This window comes from Geotrypetes seraphini, chromosome 4, assembly GCF_902459505.1.
Source record: "Geotrypetes seraphini chromosome 4, aGeoSer1.1, whole genome shotgun sequence".
NCBI lineage: Eukaryota > Metazoa > Chordata > Amphibia > Gymnophiona > Dermophiidae > Geotrypetes > Geotrypetes seraphini.
In genome coordinates this window covers 283,527,174-283,543,657 of record NC_047087.1, presented here as the reverse complement: position 1 = coordinate 283,543,657, position 16,484 = coordinate 283,527,174, and the positions used below count along the sequence as shown (strand labels likewise).

The 16,484-nt window shown below is 46.5% G+C and overlaps 1 protein-coding gene across 1 annotated transcript in view; it reads left to right on the top strand.

Annotated features, from left to right (window-relative positions):
- The first annotated feature begins 11,733 nt into the window (after positions 1-11,733).
- The window catches only part of PI4K2A (phosphatidylinositol 4-kinase type 2 alpha), a 79,057-nt gene continuing 74,306 nt past the window's right edge, over positions 11,734-16,484 (top strand). The window contains exon 1 of the mRNA XM_033943424.1: positions 11,734-12,259. Within this exon, the coding sequence (XP_033799315.1) occupies positions 11,843-12,259 (417 nt within the window). The 5' untranslated portion in view covers positions 11,734-11,842. The remainder of the gene's footprint in view (positions 12,260-16,484) is intronic.

The window sequence follows — 16,484 nt, the reverse complement described above, 5'->3', positions numbered from 1 at the left end:
TCTCCTCTAGTCCTGCATCTCCTGACTAGGGGTGTGGACTGTAGTACAGTTGCCAACCTTTTGACAAGAGAAAAACTCTGATGCCTGCCCCACTCCATGGCCCCATGCTCTACCTAAGGTCTCTTGCCACACTTACTTTTGCACCCTTCCCCCACTCCAGCCCTCTACAACTAATTGTCCACAGGGTTGCAATCAAATGAAAAAACTGCCACATCTATGTAGATTCTATGATTATTTCATAATCTTTACATAACAGAAACTGGCTATGATTTTTTTTAAGGGGAAAGGGAATGGAATTTGATATACAGTACCACCTATTTTGTGGTTATAATCTAAGTGGTTCACATTTTATGTAGAGGCACTTATTTTGTACCTAAGGCATTGGAAGGTTAAGTGGCTTGCCCAAAATCACAGGTATAAATAAAACAAAAGAAAAGGAACTGACCTCACTGTGTCGGCGTACAACAATGGCAGAAAAGACATTCATGAGAATAAGAACAAGCTACGTGATGAATATCGTTTAGCGTGTAAAGTCATGCAGACAGGTGACGCAGAGACTGACACAAAGACGCAACAGAACAATGAATGAGGGGAAATGTACTTGAAAGTGTAAATTACAAAGGACAGGAATATAATTAAGATTCAAGAACCAAGAAGGGAAAAGTCAGATCTTGCATACCAAACGGATTAAGGGAAGAGAGGGGCCTAACCTAAGGAACAAAATTCTTGTCTAAACATAATGAATACATATGGGATGTGAGAGCGAAAAACATGTAACTTTAAATAAATATATCATACAAGTACATACTCTAAAACAGTGTTCTTCAACCTTTTTACACCCGTGGACCGGCAAAAATAAAAGAATTATTTTGTGGACCGGCAAACTACTAAGACCGAAATAAAAAAACACATTTCCGCCCCGTCTCCGCAAGCTCGGTCCCCACAAACCATCAGATCCCATCTGCACAAGCCTCAGTTATGATTTTATATTGAACGTATTTTATTAAAGTATAAAAAGAAACAATATTCTGTACAATTGTCATTTTATAAATATAAATTTTCAGAGCAAGGACCAACAAAACCCCTGTCTCCCCTCCCCTTCACATATATCCCCTCTACTATCAATAAAACTGAACAAGCCAAATTATTACAGAATGCTACACAGAAATATCATGCTAACAGAATATTGCAGTCAACACATGACAGGAATAGTGTTAGGCTTTGCAGTCCCCAGTTATGTCTCTAGCAGGATATATATTTCAAATATGATATATTGTAATGACAAAATAGAAATAAAATGATTTTTTTCTACCTTTTGTGGTCTCTGCTTTCATCTTCTTTCCACTCTTCCTTCCAGCGTCTGCCCGTTCCATCCACTCTCTGCTTTCATCTTCTTTCCACTCTTCCTTCCAGCGTCTGCCCGTTCCATCCACTGTCTGGCCTCTCCCCCTTCCATATGTATCTGACTTCTTTCTATGCCCCTCTCCCCTTTCCATCCAGCCTGTGCCTCCTCTCTCCTTTTTATATCATTCATTCCAGCTTCACTGCTTTCTTCATTTTTATCTCTCCTACACCAGATCTAGCATCTTTATCCCTCTCTCATTTCTCTGCTGACCCCCTTTCCAGCATCAATCTCTCTACTTTCTCATTCTTGTCTCTCCCCTTTCCCTCTTCTAATCTCCCTGCCAGCTGTTTCCTTCCTTTTTTCCTTCTCCCTTCCCTCCTCCCCCCTATCCAACAGTAGCTCTCTTCCCATCCCTTTCCCTCTTCCCCTCTCAGCAGCATCTCTCTTTCTACCTCCCTCCAGGTGCAGTAGCAGCTCTCCCTTTATCCAGCAGCTTCCCAGCCTCCAACAGTGGCTTCCTCTCCTTCCAGCAGCTCTCAGTACTTGCCTGCAGCAGTGATTTCCTTAGGCAGCCTTGGGTCCGTTGCCGCCTCTGAGGAAAGGGGAAGTTGCCGAAGTGAATCACTGCCCTGGTAAGTACAGAGCTGCTAGGAGAAGAGACAGCCACTGTTGAAGGCTCCCCACGATCTTACTCCTGCTGTGCCTGCACACTTGCGACCCCCCCCCCCCCCCCCCCCTAGCCAGCAAAAACAGCTTTGCACCGCAGGCCCTGCCGCCTAAGACGAGCCAGAGGCCCCTACCTGCCGCATGCTGCACGTGGGCAGACTCAGCACAGACGCTGCTGATGGCCCCAATCCACACGCTGACACCCCCCCCCCCGTGCACGCTGACCATCTCCCTTCTACCTGTACCTTCCCCGAGGCCCTCTTCGGCAACTCGGCAGGGGCAGCGATCAAGACAGGCTGCCGACGTCGGGCAATCCCTCTCTGAGTCCCGCCTATTTTTTTTCAACTTCCTGTTTCCGCATACATAGAAACATAGAGAAACATAGAAAAAGACGGCAGATAAGGGCCGCGATCCATCTAGTCTGCCCACCCCAATGACCCTCCCCTATTTATCTCTGTGCAGAGATCCCACTGACAATCCCATTTCTTCTTAAAATCAGGCACGCTGCTTGCCTCGATCACCTGAAGTGGAAGTCTATTCCAGCGATCAACCACTCTTTTGGTGAAAAAGTATTTCCTGGTGTCGCCGTGCAATTTCCCGCCCCTGATTTTCCATGGATGTCCTCTTGTCGCCGTCGGACCTTTGAAAAAGAAGATATCTTCTTCTACCTCGACACGGCCCGTGAGGTATTTGAACATCTCGATCATGTCTCCCCTCTCTCTGCGTTCCTCGAGTGAGTATAGCCGTAATTTATCCAGCCGTTCCTCGTACGGGAGATCCTTGAGTCCCGAGACCATCCGGGTGGCCATTCGCTGGACTGACTCAAGCCTCAGTACATCCTTGCGGTAATGAGGCCTCCAGAATTGTACGCAGTATTCCAGATGGGGCCTCACCATGGATCTATACAATGGCATAATGACTTCAGGCTTGCGGCTGACGAAACTCCTACGTATACATCCCATGATCTGCCTAGCCTTAGATGAAGCCCGCTCCACTTGATTGGCAGTCTTCATGTCTTCACTGATGATTACCCCCAAGTCCCGTTCTGCAACAGTCCTTGCCAGGATCTCACCATTTAGGGTGTAAGTCTCGCATGACTTTGCATTTCTTGGCATTGAAGCTCAGTTGCCAGGTCCTAGACCATTGCTCCAATAGGAGTAGGTCGTGTTTCATATTGTCCGTTGTGCTCTTGCTTGTTATGTTACACAGTTTGGCGTCATCGGCGAATAACGTTATTTTACCGCAAAGCCCCTCAGTCAAGTCTCTTATAAAGATATTGAAAAGGATCGGGCCCAAGACCGAGCCCTGCGGCACTCCGCTGATCACTGCCGTCGTTACGGAGGGGGTGCCGTTCACCACCACCCTCTGAAGCCTACCACCAAGCCAGTCCCCAACCCATTTAGTCAAAGTGTCACCTAATCCTATAGAACTCATTTTGCACAATAACCTGCGGTGAGGGACACTATCAAATGCTTTGCTGAAGTCCAAGTATACAATGTCCAAGAACTCTCCAACATCGAGCTTCCCCGTCACCCAGTCAAAGAAGCTGATCAAGTTGGATTGGCAGGATTTCCCCTTGGTAAATCCATGCTGACGGGGATCCCGCAGATTCTCCTCATCCAGGATCATATCTAATTGGTGTTTGATTAGAGTTTCCATTAGTTTGCTCACTATTGATGTGAGACTCACTGGTCTGTAGTTCTCAGCCTCTGTCCTGCAACCTTTTTTGTGGAGTGGAATGACGTTAGCCGTTTTCCAGTCCAACGGGACTCTACCTGTACTAAGGGAGAGATTGAAGAGCGCGGATAGTGGTTCCGCCAGGACGTCCCTTAACTCCCTGAGCACCCTGGGGTGTAGGTTGTCTGGCCCCATTGCTTTGTTAACCTTGAGTTTTGACAACTCACAGTAGACACTGCTTGTTGTGAACTTGAAGTTACTAAACGGGTCTACTGAGCCATCCTTTTTTTGTAGTTGAGGGCCGGAACCTGGCGCCTCACGGGTGAAGACCGAGCAGAAGTATTCGTTTAACAGTTCAGCTTTTTCCGAGTCTGCTTCTACATAGGTCCCGTCTGGTTTCTTAAGGCGTACTATCCTGCTTGTGCTGCGGTTTCTGTCGCTAATGTACCTGAAGAAGGATTTATCGCCCTTCTTGATGTTCTTTGCTAAAGTTTCCTCCATTCGGATTTTGGCCTCTCTAACTGCTGATTTGACGGCTCTTGCTCTAGTCAAATAGACTTCTCTAGAGTCCTGAGATCCTGTATGTTTGTAGGAGATGAATGCTTTTTTCTTCTCTTTTATGAGGTCCGAGATCTCCGCAGAGAACCATTGTGGCTTATTGTTCCTACGCCGTTTACTTCCTGATTTTATATAGCGATTGGTCGCCTCCTGAATGGTAGCTTTCAGAGTCGACCACAATTCCTCTACGTTATCTGTTCCTGCTTGGTTTTGTAGTGCTTGATGGATGAAATCCCCCATACCCTCAAAGTTGGCGTTCTTGAAGCTAAGGACCCTGGTCAATGTGTTAGTTTTGGCGAAACCCTTCCTGAGCTTGAACCATATCATATTATGGTCGCTGGAGGCCAACTTGTCGCCCACTGAGACCTCAGTGACACTTTCACCATTGGTAAGCAACAGGTCCAGTATTGCCTGTTCCCTCGTTGGCTCCAATACCAGTTGCCTCAGTTTAGCTCCCTTCATAGAGTTCAGTAGTCTCCTGCTGCTGCTGGATGCAGAGGAAAGTGTGTTCCAATCCACATCAGGCATGTTGAAGTCTCCCAACAACACTGTATCCCCAGGTGATATTCTCTATGTCACTGATTAGTTCTATATCTATGTCATCCTGTTGTCTTGGGAGTCTGTAAACTATGCCAAGATACAGGCATTTGTCATTCCCCCTGGCCAAATTTACCCAAAGGGATTCCCCTGTGTACCTGATATCTGTGATTTTGGTGACTTTAATATCATCCTTAGTGTATAATGCTACACCACCTCCCATTCTGCCCTTCCTTTCTTGGCGAAGGAGGTTGTATCCTGGTATCACCACGTCCCACCCGTGGGAGTCGGTGAGCCAGGTCTCAGATATCGCCACCACATCCAGGTCAGCGTTTCTCATTTCAGTCTCAAGTTCCAGGATCTTGTTGCCCAAACTATGGGCGTTGACATACATGGCCCTCCATGTAGCATGTTTGCTATGCCTCCCTGGGGCTGTTCCTGTTTGAGCTGCGTGGACCTTTTCAGTACTACTTGTAGTTTGTGTACCTTCCCTAGACCCAGTATTGCAAAGTGTACCTGCCCTAGGTTTGAAAGTGTTTGTACTCTGTGGGGGAATAACTGTTTGAGCTACTTTTATTCTTTTAGTACAGCTTGCAATGTGTGTACCCTCCCTAGACCCGGAATTACAGTGTGAACCTACCTTAGACTTAGAAATGTGTGTACTCGCCCCATACTTAGAAATGTGTTTACTCATCACAGACCCAGGCCCAGGATTGCAGTGTTTGCTTACCCCAGTCTCAGAGAAATGCTGATGACATAGCTCGTCAGATAAGTTGTTTGTGTTTGTGCTTGTACCCAACCCCAACATACCTAGTTTAAAGCCTTGTGAAGTAGGCGGGCCAGTCGATGTCCACAAGGCTTTAAACTAGGTATGTTGGGGGAGGGTACAAGCACAAACACAAACAACTTATCTGACGAGCTATGTCATCAGCATTTCTCTGAGACTGGGGTAAGCAAACACCGCAATCCTGGGCCTGGGTCTGTGATGAGTAAACACATTTCTAAGTATGGGGCGAGTACACACATAGGCGAGACTCACAGAGGGAATGCCCGACTTCGGCAGCCTGTCCTGATCGCCCGAGGCTGGGAGGAACAGAAGGTTTCCGGGGCCGGAAATTTAACGGCGTCCATCTCGCCGGCCCTGCGCGAACCGGCAGGAATTTTCTGCGGACTGGCACAGGTCCGCGGACCGGCAGTTGAAGAACTGTGCTCTAAAACAGGGATCTCAAAGTCCCTCCTTGAGGGCTGCAATCCAGTCGGGTTTTCAGGATTTCCTCAATGAATATGCATTGAAAGCAGTGCATGCACACAGATCTCATGCATATTCATTGGGGAAATCCTAAAAACCCGACTGGATTGCAGCCCTCAAGAAGAGACTTTAGGACCCCTGCTCTAAAATAAACCTAAAATGCTATTTAAGAACATAAGAATAGCCTTACTGGGTCAGACCAATGGTCAATCAAGCCCAGTAGCCTGTTCTCACGGTGGCCAATCCAGGTCACTAGTACCTGGCCAAAACCCAAGGTGTAGCAATATTTCATGCTACTGATACAGGACAAGCAGTGGCTTCCTCCATGTCTTCCTCAATAACAGACTATGGACTTTTCCTCCAGGAACTTGTCCAAACCTTTCTTAAAATCAGCTACACTATCCACTCATACCACATCCTCTAGCAACGTGTTCCAGAGCTTTAACTATTCTCCAAGTGAAAAAAATTTCCTTCAATTGGTTTTAAAAGTATTTCCCTGTAACTTCATCAAATGTCCTCAGTCTTTGTATATACCAGCATGAAAGAAACAAAACATATGTATGAAAGTAAATCAAATATAACAACCAAACAAAAATCCTCTTATAACATAAATAATGTAACTAACTACATATAGGGTATGGTAATGAGATGAACGAGTGAAGAAAGATAACAATTCTTTAAGACTAATATCAAATATTGAAAGCAATGTAAGTAAAACTTGAATATCTCAATCCATCCTCAATGAGAGTGTAGTGATGCTGCATTTGCTGAGTGAGTATGTGTGTGTGGGAGATAGAGCTCTATAGTGTACAGTATATGCACGTGTCTACATAAGTATGTGGAGAAAGTGTGAGCTTTGAAATTCTGTGTCTGCCTGCACATGCAGATCTTAGAATGTGATTGAGAGTGAGGTAATTGAGAAAATCATTGGTTCAGTTGAAGCTGGTTGAAGGTACAGGTTGGATGTGTGTGAAATGAGAGCCTGAATTTTGAGATAATTAGGGGAAAATTAGTTGAAAATGCTTAATTTTAAAGTTACAGTAGTTTAGATGATGGAAAAGACAAGTGCTGACTGCAGGACTGAGAAAGTTGCCTGGATTCTCATATTATAGAAAAATAAACATAAAGTAGCTAGTTAAGTGCAGGGATTGGATACTTGGTGGAGTTAATAGAATCGCATCTGGAAGCCCATTCTGGGTTTGGAGACTTGTAGGGTTAACAGAAGCCCATCTGGAAACCCAAGTTAGATTTTAAAGGATACTTCAAAATTAATTATTTTTTCCTTGAGTTTTAGGTAGTAGTAGTAGGTTCTGAGGGGGGAAAGCTAGTTGTTTTGGAGACAGAGCCCTATGGGAAGTTTCTGTCTGAAAGGGTAAACTGTTTTAGAGATCAGAAAGGATTTTCTCAGAAACTCATTTTAAAACTCTTGTGAGTATTTCTGCCTTTAAGGGTGTTTAAAAGGGTTAGAAGCAGTTTTTAGAATTCTCGGGAGAAGCTGCTGAGGCAGAGAAGTTTTTGGGGGTGCTCTAGCTGTGAGGCTGTTTGGCCCTGGGGAGAGATTTTGCCCAGCGACTGTTGTTAAGCTGGTTTGGCATTTTCAGAGTGAAGTTCCTGCGCAGAAGGCTGCAAAGCTGCAAGTGTGTGCACAGCAAAATGAGTGGTGGCATAGCGTGATAATCTGAGTTTGCTCTGAATTGAAGTCTGGCTGAGCTCTTCCTCCCACCAGGAAGGTTAGATTAGGGCATATTCAATTATTAGTTTTATTTCAACTCAGCTAAACAGGGCTTTTAGGGGGTCTTTTACTAAGGCGTGCTAAATCGGTTAACGTGCTATAGTAAAAGGACCCCTTAGCTAAAGAAGACACTTGGGTCCATATTCTGTAAATGGCACCATCACTTGATTGATATGCGATTGGTGGTCATTTTCCAGGCCTTACTGAGCAGCACACATTCAGAAAGATAAGGTTTTGCCTCCTTTTATATGGTTAAATCAGGATAGTAGGTACAGTTCCTGTCCCACAAGGATCCAGGTCCAGACTAGGGAAGTTCAATGGAGGCCCTGAAGTGATTCAATGGTACCCAACGTACAAGAGCTGTGGAGTCAGTGAAGTTCTTTTTAATAACATTTTCTTTGGCTTGCACAATTTATTGCATACTTTTTAAAAAAAATTATTGACCACATTTAAGAAAGCATTGAAGCTTTTGAGAAAAACTTACCTGTGCCTGTAAGGAAACAAAAAAGTTAACAGGGACAGCTGGGCTGAGAGGGTCACTGAAAACACGGTAACCAAAAAATGCTTACCTGCATGTGGGATCGATATTTTCATTTATCTTGCAAATTAGTTAGTCTCTCTTCTTTTCCACACATCAAATAGGTTGGTTCTACAGCGCTCAGTTTCAGGGAAAACTCCCTTTTTCAGGAACCCCTATAATGAAATTTTACTGCAAAAAAAAAAATCTTATGCTTAGAAATGCCGCCACTTAACGCTGAAGTACATCACTGCTTCCTGCTAAGTGGTGTATACAGCAGAGCTTTTCAGACTCTGGGTGGGGACCTCAATGGGATCAAAGCCTTCTTTTCAGGGTCATGACCTTGCTGCACAGGGGTTTAGGGCTCCACATGCTGCGAATGACAGGCTTTCCCCCTCCCATTGCATCTTGGGATGCAGTGAGATGGGCCTAAGTGCCCTGATTGGTTGAAAATCGTCATTTTGATACAATCAGGGCATTAGGTCCCTCCCACTGCATCCTATGATGCATTGGGAAGGGGAAGGCCCATCATTCGCAGTATGTGGCCCCGTAGGCAGAAGCGAGTGAGCTTCCTTCTTGCCTATCTGTCATCAGCAGGTATGGGGGAGACGGGGATGTCAGGGGGGGTCTTGGTGAAGGATGGGGATTCCTCTGTTGATCTCAGCTGATGGTAAGCCTTCAGTATGCTGGTTTTTTCCCCTATCTCTGTCTGATGAGAGGGGGTCTTGACCACTGAGGGTGTAAGGAGGGGTCATGCCTTAAAACCAGGGGTGTCCAACCTGCGGCCCAAGGGCCGCATGTGGCCCCGTGAAATATTTTGTGCAGCCCCGGTCGAGAGTGATGTAGTGTTTTCCTCTGCTGCCCCTGGGTGTTTACTGTCTTGCTGGCTCCCTCCTCTGTCTTGCTGCAGCGTTTGTGCGGCCCCAGAAATTTTTTTTCGGCCAATGGGGCCCAGGGAAGCCAAAAGGTTGGACACCCCTGCCTTAAACCCTCCAACGGTCACCTTGTCAGTTTGGTCACCTTTGGGGCACTTAGACCTGTTTTGTCTACATCTTGGCATGTACATTTCACATAGGATGTACCTGCTCGGTACAGCTGAAGCCACAACTCGCAGCAGCAACCATCTGGTTTAGCAGTGGGGCAGGAGCGTGAAAACCTGTCTCCTGTCCGCTACACCTCTGGACCACCAGGGATTCCAGGTACGCGGCAGAGAGGAGGTACAATGGATAGGGCAGGAAGGGGGGATAGGGTGCAGAGCCAGGCAGCTAGCAGAGGCCTGTGATAAGTCTAGGAGGGGGGATGGGCGTTGGCCCAAATATAAACCGAGACCTCCAATCTCAGTTTATATTTTAGTATATATGATAAATCTAAGTGGTAAAAAAAAGACCTCCGTTCAAGCTACTCAACTGAGTAGCTGAGAATCACTGCTATCGCATCTAAGGACAAATGCAGTTAATCCACCCAAATCATTGGTCAAAGAAAAAAAACTCCACTCTCCAAAAACTTCTGGGATGTTGCTCACTCACATTGGGAAAAAGAGACTCCACAATGAAAGTGTTCATAAAAGTTTAGATAAATTCCTAAAAGGGACGTCCGTAGGCCATTATTGAGATGGCTTGGGGAAAATCCACTGCTTATTCTTGGGATAAGCAGCATAAAATCTGTTTTATTACCTGAGATCTAACTAGGTACTTGGGACCTCGGTTGGCCACTGTTGGAAACAGGATACTGGGCTTGATGGACATTCAGTCTGCCCCAGTATGGCAGCTCTTATGTTCTAATGTAAGCCAAATATAGGACAAGCAAACCATTGTGACATCACTGATGAGTTTGTCTCTTAGGCATTGGTGGAATGAGGCATTATGACATCACAATCTTAGCTCTGGAATGTTGCTACTCTTTGGGTTTCTGCTAGGTACTGAAATGGATAACCTAGATATACAGATGAATAAACTGGACATACTGGCCTCACTTGTGTATGATGGACACTACAAACATTTTAAACCTATATTTTCCCATAGCCAGGCCCAGCCTGTACCTTGCTGTCTGTGAACACATGTATCCTTTGAAATGCTAACCCAGCTGGCCTTTGTGCTGCAAAGTTCCTGTCTCCATTCCCTGCTGGGAGGATATTTCTCCAAGGTTCTGCTGAACTGTTATCAGTGCTGTATGACTTCATATGCCAGGCACCCTGGAAAGCCATAAAACATTTATAATGAGCAAGGATCCCTGCAGGATGATGTGGGTATATCGAGATGAGAGAACTTAGTACCAAAACATTTACTCCCTGTCTCTGAACCGAGTTATGGGAACCAAGCAGCTGGATTGTTGAAAGGTCACCTTTGCCAACTTTCAGCATACAAAGACGCCATCCTGAAGATGCACAGAATTGAAAAACCACTAATTAGCATCTGCAAGGTGATAAGGATCTCAGAGCTGGAGGAAGAAAGTTCACCAAGAATTCTCTGTTTCTGTAAAGGCCCCCCCCCTACTGGGGGGGGGGGGAGTGAGAGAGGCGTGGACTGAGGGGACGAATAGTTAGGTATACATTAATGTTAGTTGGCGTTTGGCTGAATTATCTTTTTTTTTACTATTCCCATTGGGGGTTTGGAGGTGTGCACCGCAGGACTACGGATCATGAAGCAGTGAAACCTAAGAGTGATACTATTGTTTGCAACCACACAACCTCTTCCTGGTCAAGATAAGTAACGTCTTTTTAAAAATCTTTTTGACATATACTTTAGTGATCATTGACTATCTAGGGAGGGTGCAATGATGTGTGGTACACTGCTTCATTTAATGCCGATATGAAAGTGGTGTTTTACTGAGCACTTACCAATAATTTTTATTATTATTATATTTTTTAAGTGATTTATAGATTCCTTACCCTTCTTTTCCCTCATATATAATAAGTCTAAAAAGAAATTCCCAAAGCTTGGTAGCATCCTTTAGCTTCAGTCAGTCAGACTCCCGGGGCACAGGGCTCCAAAGCCATCCATCCTAGCATCAGCCTCAACACCACTGGGTTGTTTTTTTTTAATCATCAGGCTATTCTCATCGCATCTTCCTTTTACATTCATTTTCTGTAACCTTCTGCCTCAGCTCCCAGAAGCTCTTCCTTTCTCCTCTTCTCTCTTGACTCATTACCCCAGTTTCTTTCATCCCAACACTTCCGATGCTCTTCAAGGCAACAGCTTGGCTCATTTCTCTTCAAGTAAAGCCAGTCCCCATCCGCCGCAGTGACTTCCCCAAATCCCGATAAAGGCGGCTGCTGCTGCTGCTGCTGCTGCTACAGGCAAAGTGTGCTTTGCCCAAAGCCCCGCCCACTCCCAAAAGCGCGTCTCTCTCCGAAGCAGAAGCAGAGACGTCGGCGCACACGCTTTTATGGTCCCTTTAGAACGGGGCGTGGCTATGTCCGCCTTGCACGCTCCCTCACTTCTCATTGGCTGTCCGCTCAGGAAGTGAACGTGAGTCAGCTGGTTGTCAGCTGACGGCGGTGTTCTAGCAGGTGCCGCCGGACGTTTCTGCAGTGCATCACGGCTTCCGTCACTGGCGGTTCACATGGACGAATCGAGCCCGTTGGTGTCCCCGGTGCGGGACCATCCGGATTATACGTTCCCATGCGGTTCTTCGCCTGCGGGGGCCCAGCTTAGCCCCGCCGCCGGCCGCCTGCCCGGAGCGGTGGTGCGGCTTCCCTGCGCTGCGGCGGCGTCGGCTGCCGGTCCCTCGCCCCCTGGCTCTCCTGGCGCCCGGGATCGGGAGCGGCAGCCGCTGCTCGAAAGGTCTCAGGCCCGTGGCTTAGGGGCGGCGGTGACTTCGGCGGCGGCTCAGGCCCAGCGGGAGCGCAACGACTTCCCGGACGACCCCGAGTTCGCCGAGGTGGTGCGACGGGCTGATGCCGCCATCGAACGCGGCATCTTCCCGGAGAGGATCTACCAGGGCTCCAGCGGCAGCTACTTCGTGAAGGACTCGCAGGGGGTGAGTGGAGCAGCGGTGGACCCCCCAATAGCGCTTCCCACCAATTTCCACTTAAGAACGTATAAGAATAGCCTGACTGGGTCAGTCCATCAAGGCCAGTAGCCCGTTCTCACGTTGGCCAATCCAGATCCTGGCCAAAACCCAAGGCGTAGCAATATCTCATGCTACTGATACAGGGCAAGCAGTGGCTTCCCCCATATCTTTCTCAATAACAGACTGTCCCCCCCTCCATCTTATATTAAGGCGCTCTCTCTCCCCTACCAGTTCTTCCCTTCTTCTGATCCTTACTTTCAAGCTTTCCTCTGTCATACAGATAAAATGTAGTCTTGGGGATTTCAGAGCCTTGAACCTTCTTGCTCAACAGTTTTTCTCCAGGTTGTTTTTTTGTTTTCTTCGCTGCATCTTTTCCTTCTCTCAAGTATCAGCCTTAGCTTCATCCCTCTACTTCGGTTTTACCCGGGTTGAGGGGCCTCCAAGTTCGTATGAACTGAACATCTTATTTTATGTGTTAGTCCTGGTGCCCATTCTGAAGGGGTATGCTGAAAACAGTGAACTTGGACCAGGTTAAAAATTGGAGATTTGAAGATATTTTCAGGTGTGTGACAAAGTGTGTAAAAAGATTTTCTAGGAGAGGTATGCGCAGCATTAAATAGCGCATGCGCTTTCAGTGCACTAGGTAACTACACTGTAGTTCCCTTCCTCAGTGGGCTTACATTATAAGGCAGTGGAGGGCTAAGTGTCATGCCCAAGGCCACAGAAACAATGAACCATGATCTCAAGATTATAGAAAGAAGCAATGACTGATACTTTCCACATGTCTCTCCCTTTATTGTTGTGATGTCTGATGGAGAGGTACAAGAAGGTGAAGTTTGTTTCATCCTAGTCTTGGTTGGCGGAGGAGTGGTGTACTAAAGGTAGCCTAGCATTTTTGCAAGCTGCCTGTTGATAAAGAAGCCCATAAGATTGCCTGTGGGATAGTGCCTGAAACTTTGCTATAAATACAAATACAGCTACAGGATTGGCTAGCTACACCTTAGAAAGATGTAGTTTATCTTTTTCCAAAATGTGGCCTGCAAAGATGAGGTGTGATTTTCATTTGTGCTGCACACTACTGTCATATGCCAGTTTTCACTGTATGCTGAATTAATGAATTGCTTTATATAGTGCAGTAAATTTTACTATTTACAGTACAAGAGGTGAACTTTGCGAATGCTTTTGCAGATAGGACCTACATATAAAAAAACAAACAACCCCCCTCCCCACAAATACAGAAATGTTGGAGTCTTTGTGCATATTGGGACATTTTGATTGTTTTCTGTAGGCCTCATTTGTGACATGTTTGTGCATTTTAATACTTAGCCATCTTAGAATGTATTTATCATGCAGCTAAGGCTATTCCTGACCGAGTCTGTGTGGCTCCAAGAGAACTGTTTGCATATTGGGTCCTTACCTCGGAATCTGAGTGTCGACTCGTCCCATCAGGATAGTTCCTTTCCACCCCAGTATATGGGGAGGGGACCTACTCATATACTGGGGTGGAAAGGAACTATCCTGATGGGACGAGTCGACACTCAGATTCCGAGGTAAGGACCCAATATGCAAACAGTTCTCTTGGAGCCACACAGACTCGGTCAGGAATAGCCTTACAGGGACTCAGCAAACACAAAGTGTGGAGGGCCATGTATGTTAATGCACACAGTTTAGGCAATAAAATTCTAGAACTAGAAACTGAAATAAGGGATGCCAACCTAGACATGGTGGCAATATCCGAGACTTGGTTCACTGACGCACATGGGTGGGATATGGCTATACCGGGGTACAATCTACTTCGTCAGGACAGAGAGGGCAGGTTAGGTGGAGGGGTAGCACTATACATTAAGGAAGACATCAAAACTACCAGGATCACTGATGTCAAGTATACCGGGGAGTCCCTCTGGGTTAACCTGGCACGAGGTAGTAAAAAATGCCTGTATCTTGGTGTGGTATACAGACCTCCAAGACAACCGGAAAACATGGACGCAGAATTAATTGAAGACATAGAGAATATAACTCTACGGGGTGACACTGTGCTCCTAGGGGACTTCAACATGCCTGACGCAGACTGGAACACATTTTCAGCAGCAACCAGCAGCAGCAGGAGGCTTCTGAACTCCATAAAAGGAGTACATCTCAGACAGATGGTAACGGAGCCCACTAGGGCCCAGACGATCCTAGACCTGGTACTCACAAACGGGGAAAGCATCTCAGAGGTCTCGGTAGGAGATACGCTAGCCTCCAGCGACCATAACATGGTATGGTTCAACATTGGGAAAGGATCCCCTAAATCAATTACAAAAACAAAGGTGCTCAACTTTCGGTGCGCCGACTTCGCACGTATGGGAGATCACGTTCATCAGACGTTACAGGACCAAGCAGAGACCGGCAATGTGGAAACTATGTGGTCGTACCTGAAATCATCCATACACGAAGCAACTAATCGCTACATAAAATCAGTAGATAAACGGCAAAGAAACAACAAACCCCAATGGTTCACTGAAGAGATCTCACTCCTCATTAAGGAGAAGAAAAAAGCATTTCTTTCCTACAAACGCACCCAGAGAAGAGAAACTAAAGTAGAATATAAGACCAGATCGGCAGCGGTCAAAACAGCAGTTAGGGAGGCCAAACGTCGAGTGGAAGAAACTCTGGCAAAAAACATTAAAAAAGGGGACAAATCCTTCTTTAGGTATATCAGCGATAGGAAAAGGAACACAGACGGTATAGTACGCCTTAGACAACCGGACGGAAACTACGCGGTGGCGGATTCAGAAAAAGCAGAACTACTAAATGAATATTTCTGCTCAGTCTTCACCTGCGAAGCACCGGGACACGGACCACAGTTGATGATAATACAAGACGTGAATGACCTGTTTCAGAACTTTGAGTTCACTCCTGGGGACGTCTACAACGAACTGGCAAGGCTAAAGGTAAACAAGGCCATGGGACCGGACAATTTACACCCAAGAGTGCTCAGAGAATTGAGAGATGTCCTGGCAGAACCGTTGGCGGTGCTCTTCAATCTCTCACTAAGTACGGGGAAAGTTCCGTTGGACTGGAAAACAGCCAACGTCGTTCCTCTACATAAAAAGGGTTGCAAGGCTGAGGCTGCGAACTATAGACCGGTAAGCCTCACCTCAATAGCGTGCAAACTCATGGAAACACTAATTAAGTATAAATTAGATACGATCCTGAACGAGGGAAATCTCCGGGATCCCAGCCAACATGGATTCACCAAGGGTAGGTCATGCCAGTCCAATCTAATAAGCTTCTTTGACTGGGTAACAAGAAGACTAGACTCAGGAGAGTCCCTGGACGTCGTGTACCTGGACTTCAGCAAAGCGTTTAACAGCGTCCCACACCGCAGGCTGCTGAACAAGATGAAATCTATGGGATTAGGAGAGACTCTAACTGCATGGGTTAAAGATTGGCTTAGTGGCAGACTTCAGAGGGTGGTGGTCAACGGTACCCTTTCTAAAATGTCAGAGGTGACCAGCGGAGTGCCACAGGGTTCGGTCCTGGGCCCACTCCTCTTCAACATATTCATTAGGGATCTGACTCAAGGGCTCCAAGGCAAGGTAACCTTATTCGCTGATGACGCCAAACTATGCAATGTAGTAAACGGCTATAATCTTCAGGATGCTATGGAGCAAGACCTGCGTACTTTAGAAAGTTGGTCCTTGATCTGGCAGCTGGGCTTCAATGCCAAGAAATGTAAGGTCATGCATCTCGGCAACGGAAATCCTTGCAGAACTTACACCCTGAATGGAGAAACTTTAGCCAGGACCACGGCAGAACGAGACTTAGGAGTAATCATCAGTGCGGACATGAAAGCATCCACTCAAGTGGAGAAGGCTGCATCTAAAGCACGGCAAATGATAGGCTGTATCAAGAGAAGCTTCGTCAACAGGAAACCTGAAGTCATGATGCCAATGTACAGAGCCATGGTGAGACCGCATCTGGAATACTGTGTTCAATTCTGGAGGCCGCATTACCGTAAGGATGTGCTCAGAGTTGAATCGGTTCAGCGGATGGCTACCAGGATGGTCTCGGGGCTAAAGGGTCTCCCGTACGAAGAAAGACTGAGCAAATTGCAGCTCTACACTCTCGAGGAGCGTAGGGAGAGGGGAGACATGATTGAGACATTTAAGTACATCACGGGACGGGTAGAGGTGGAAGATGATATCTT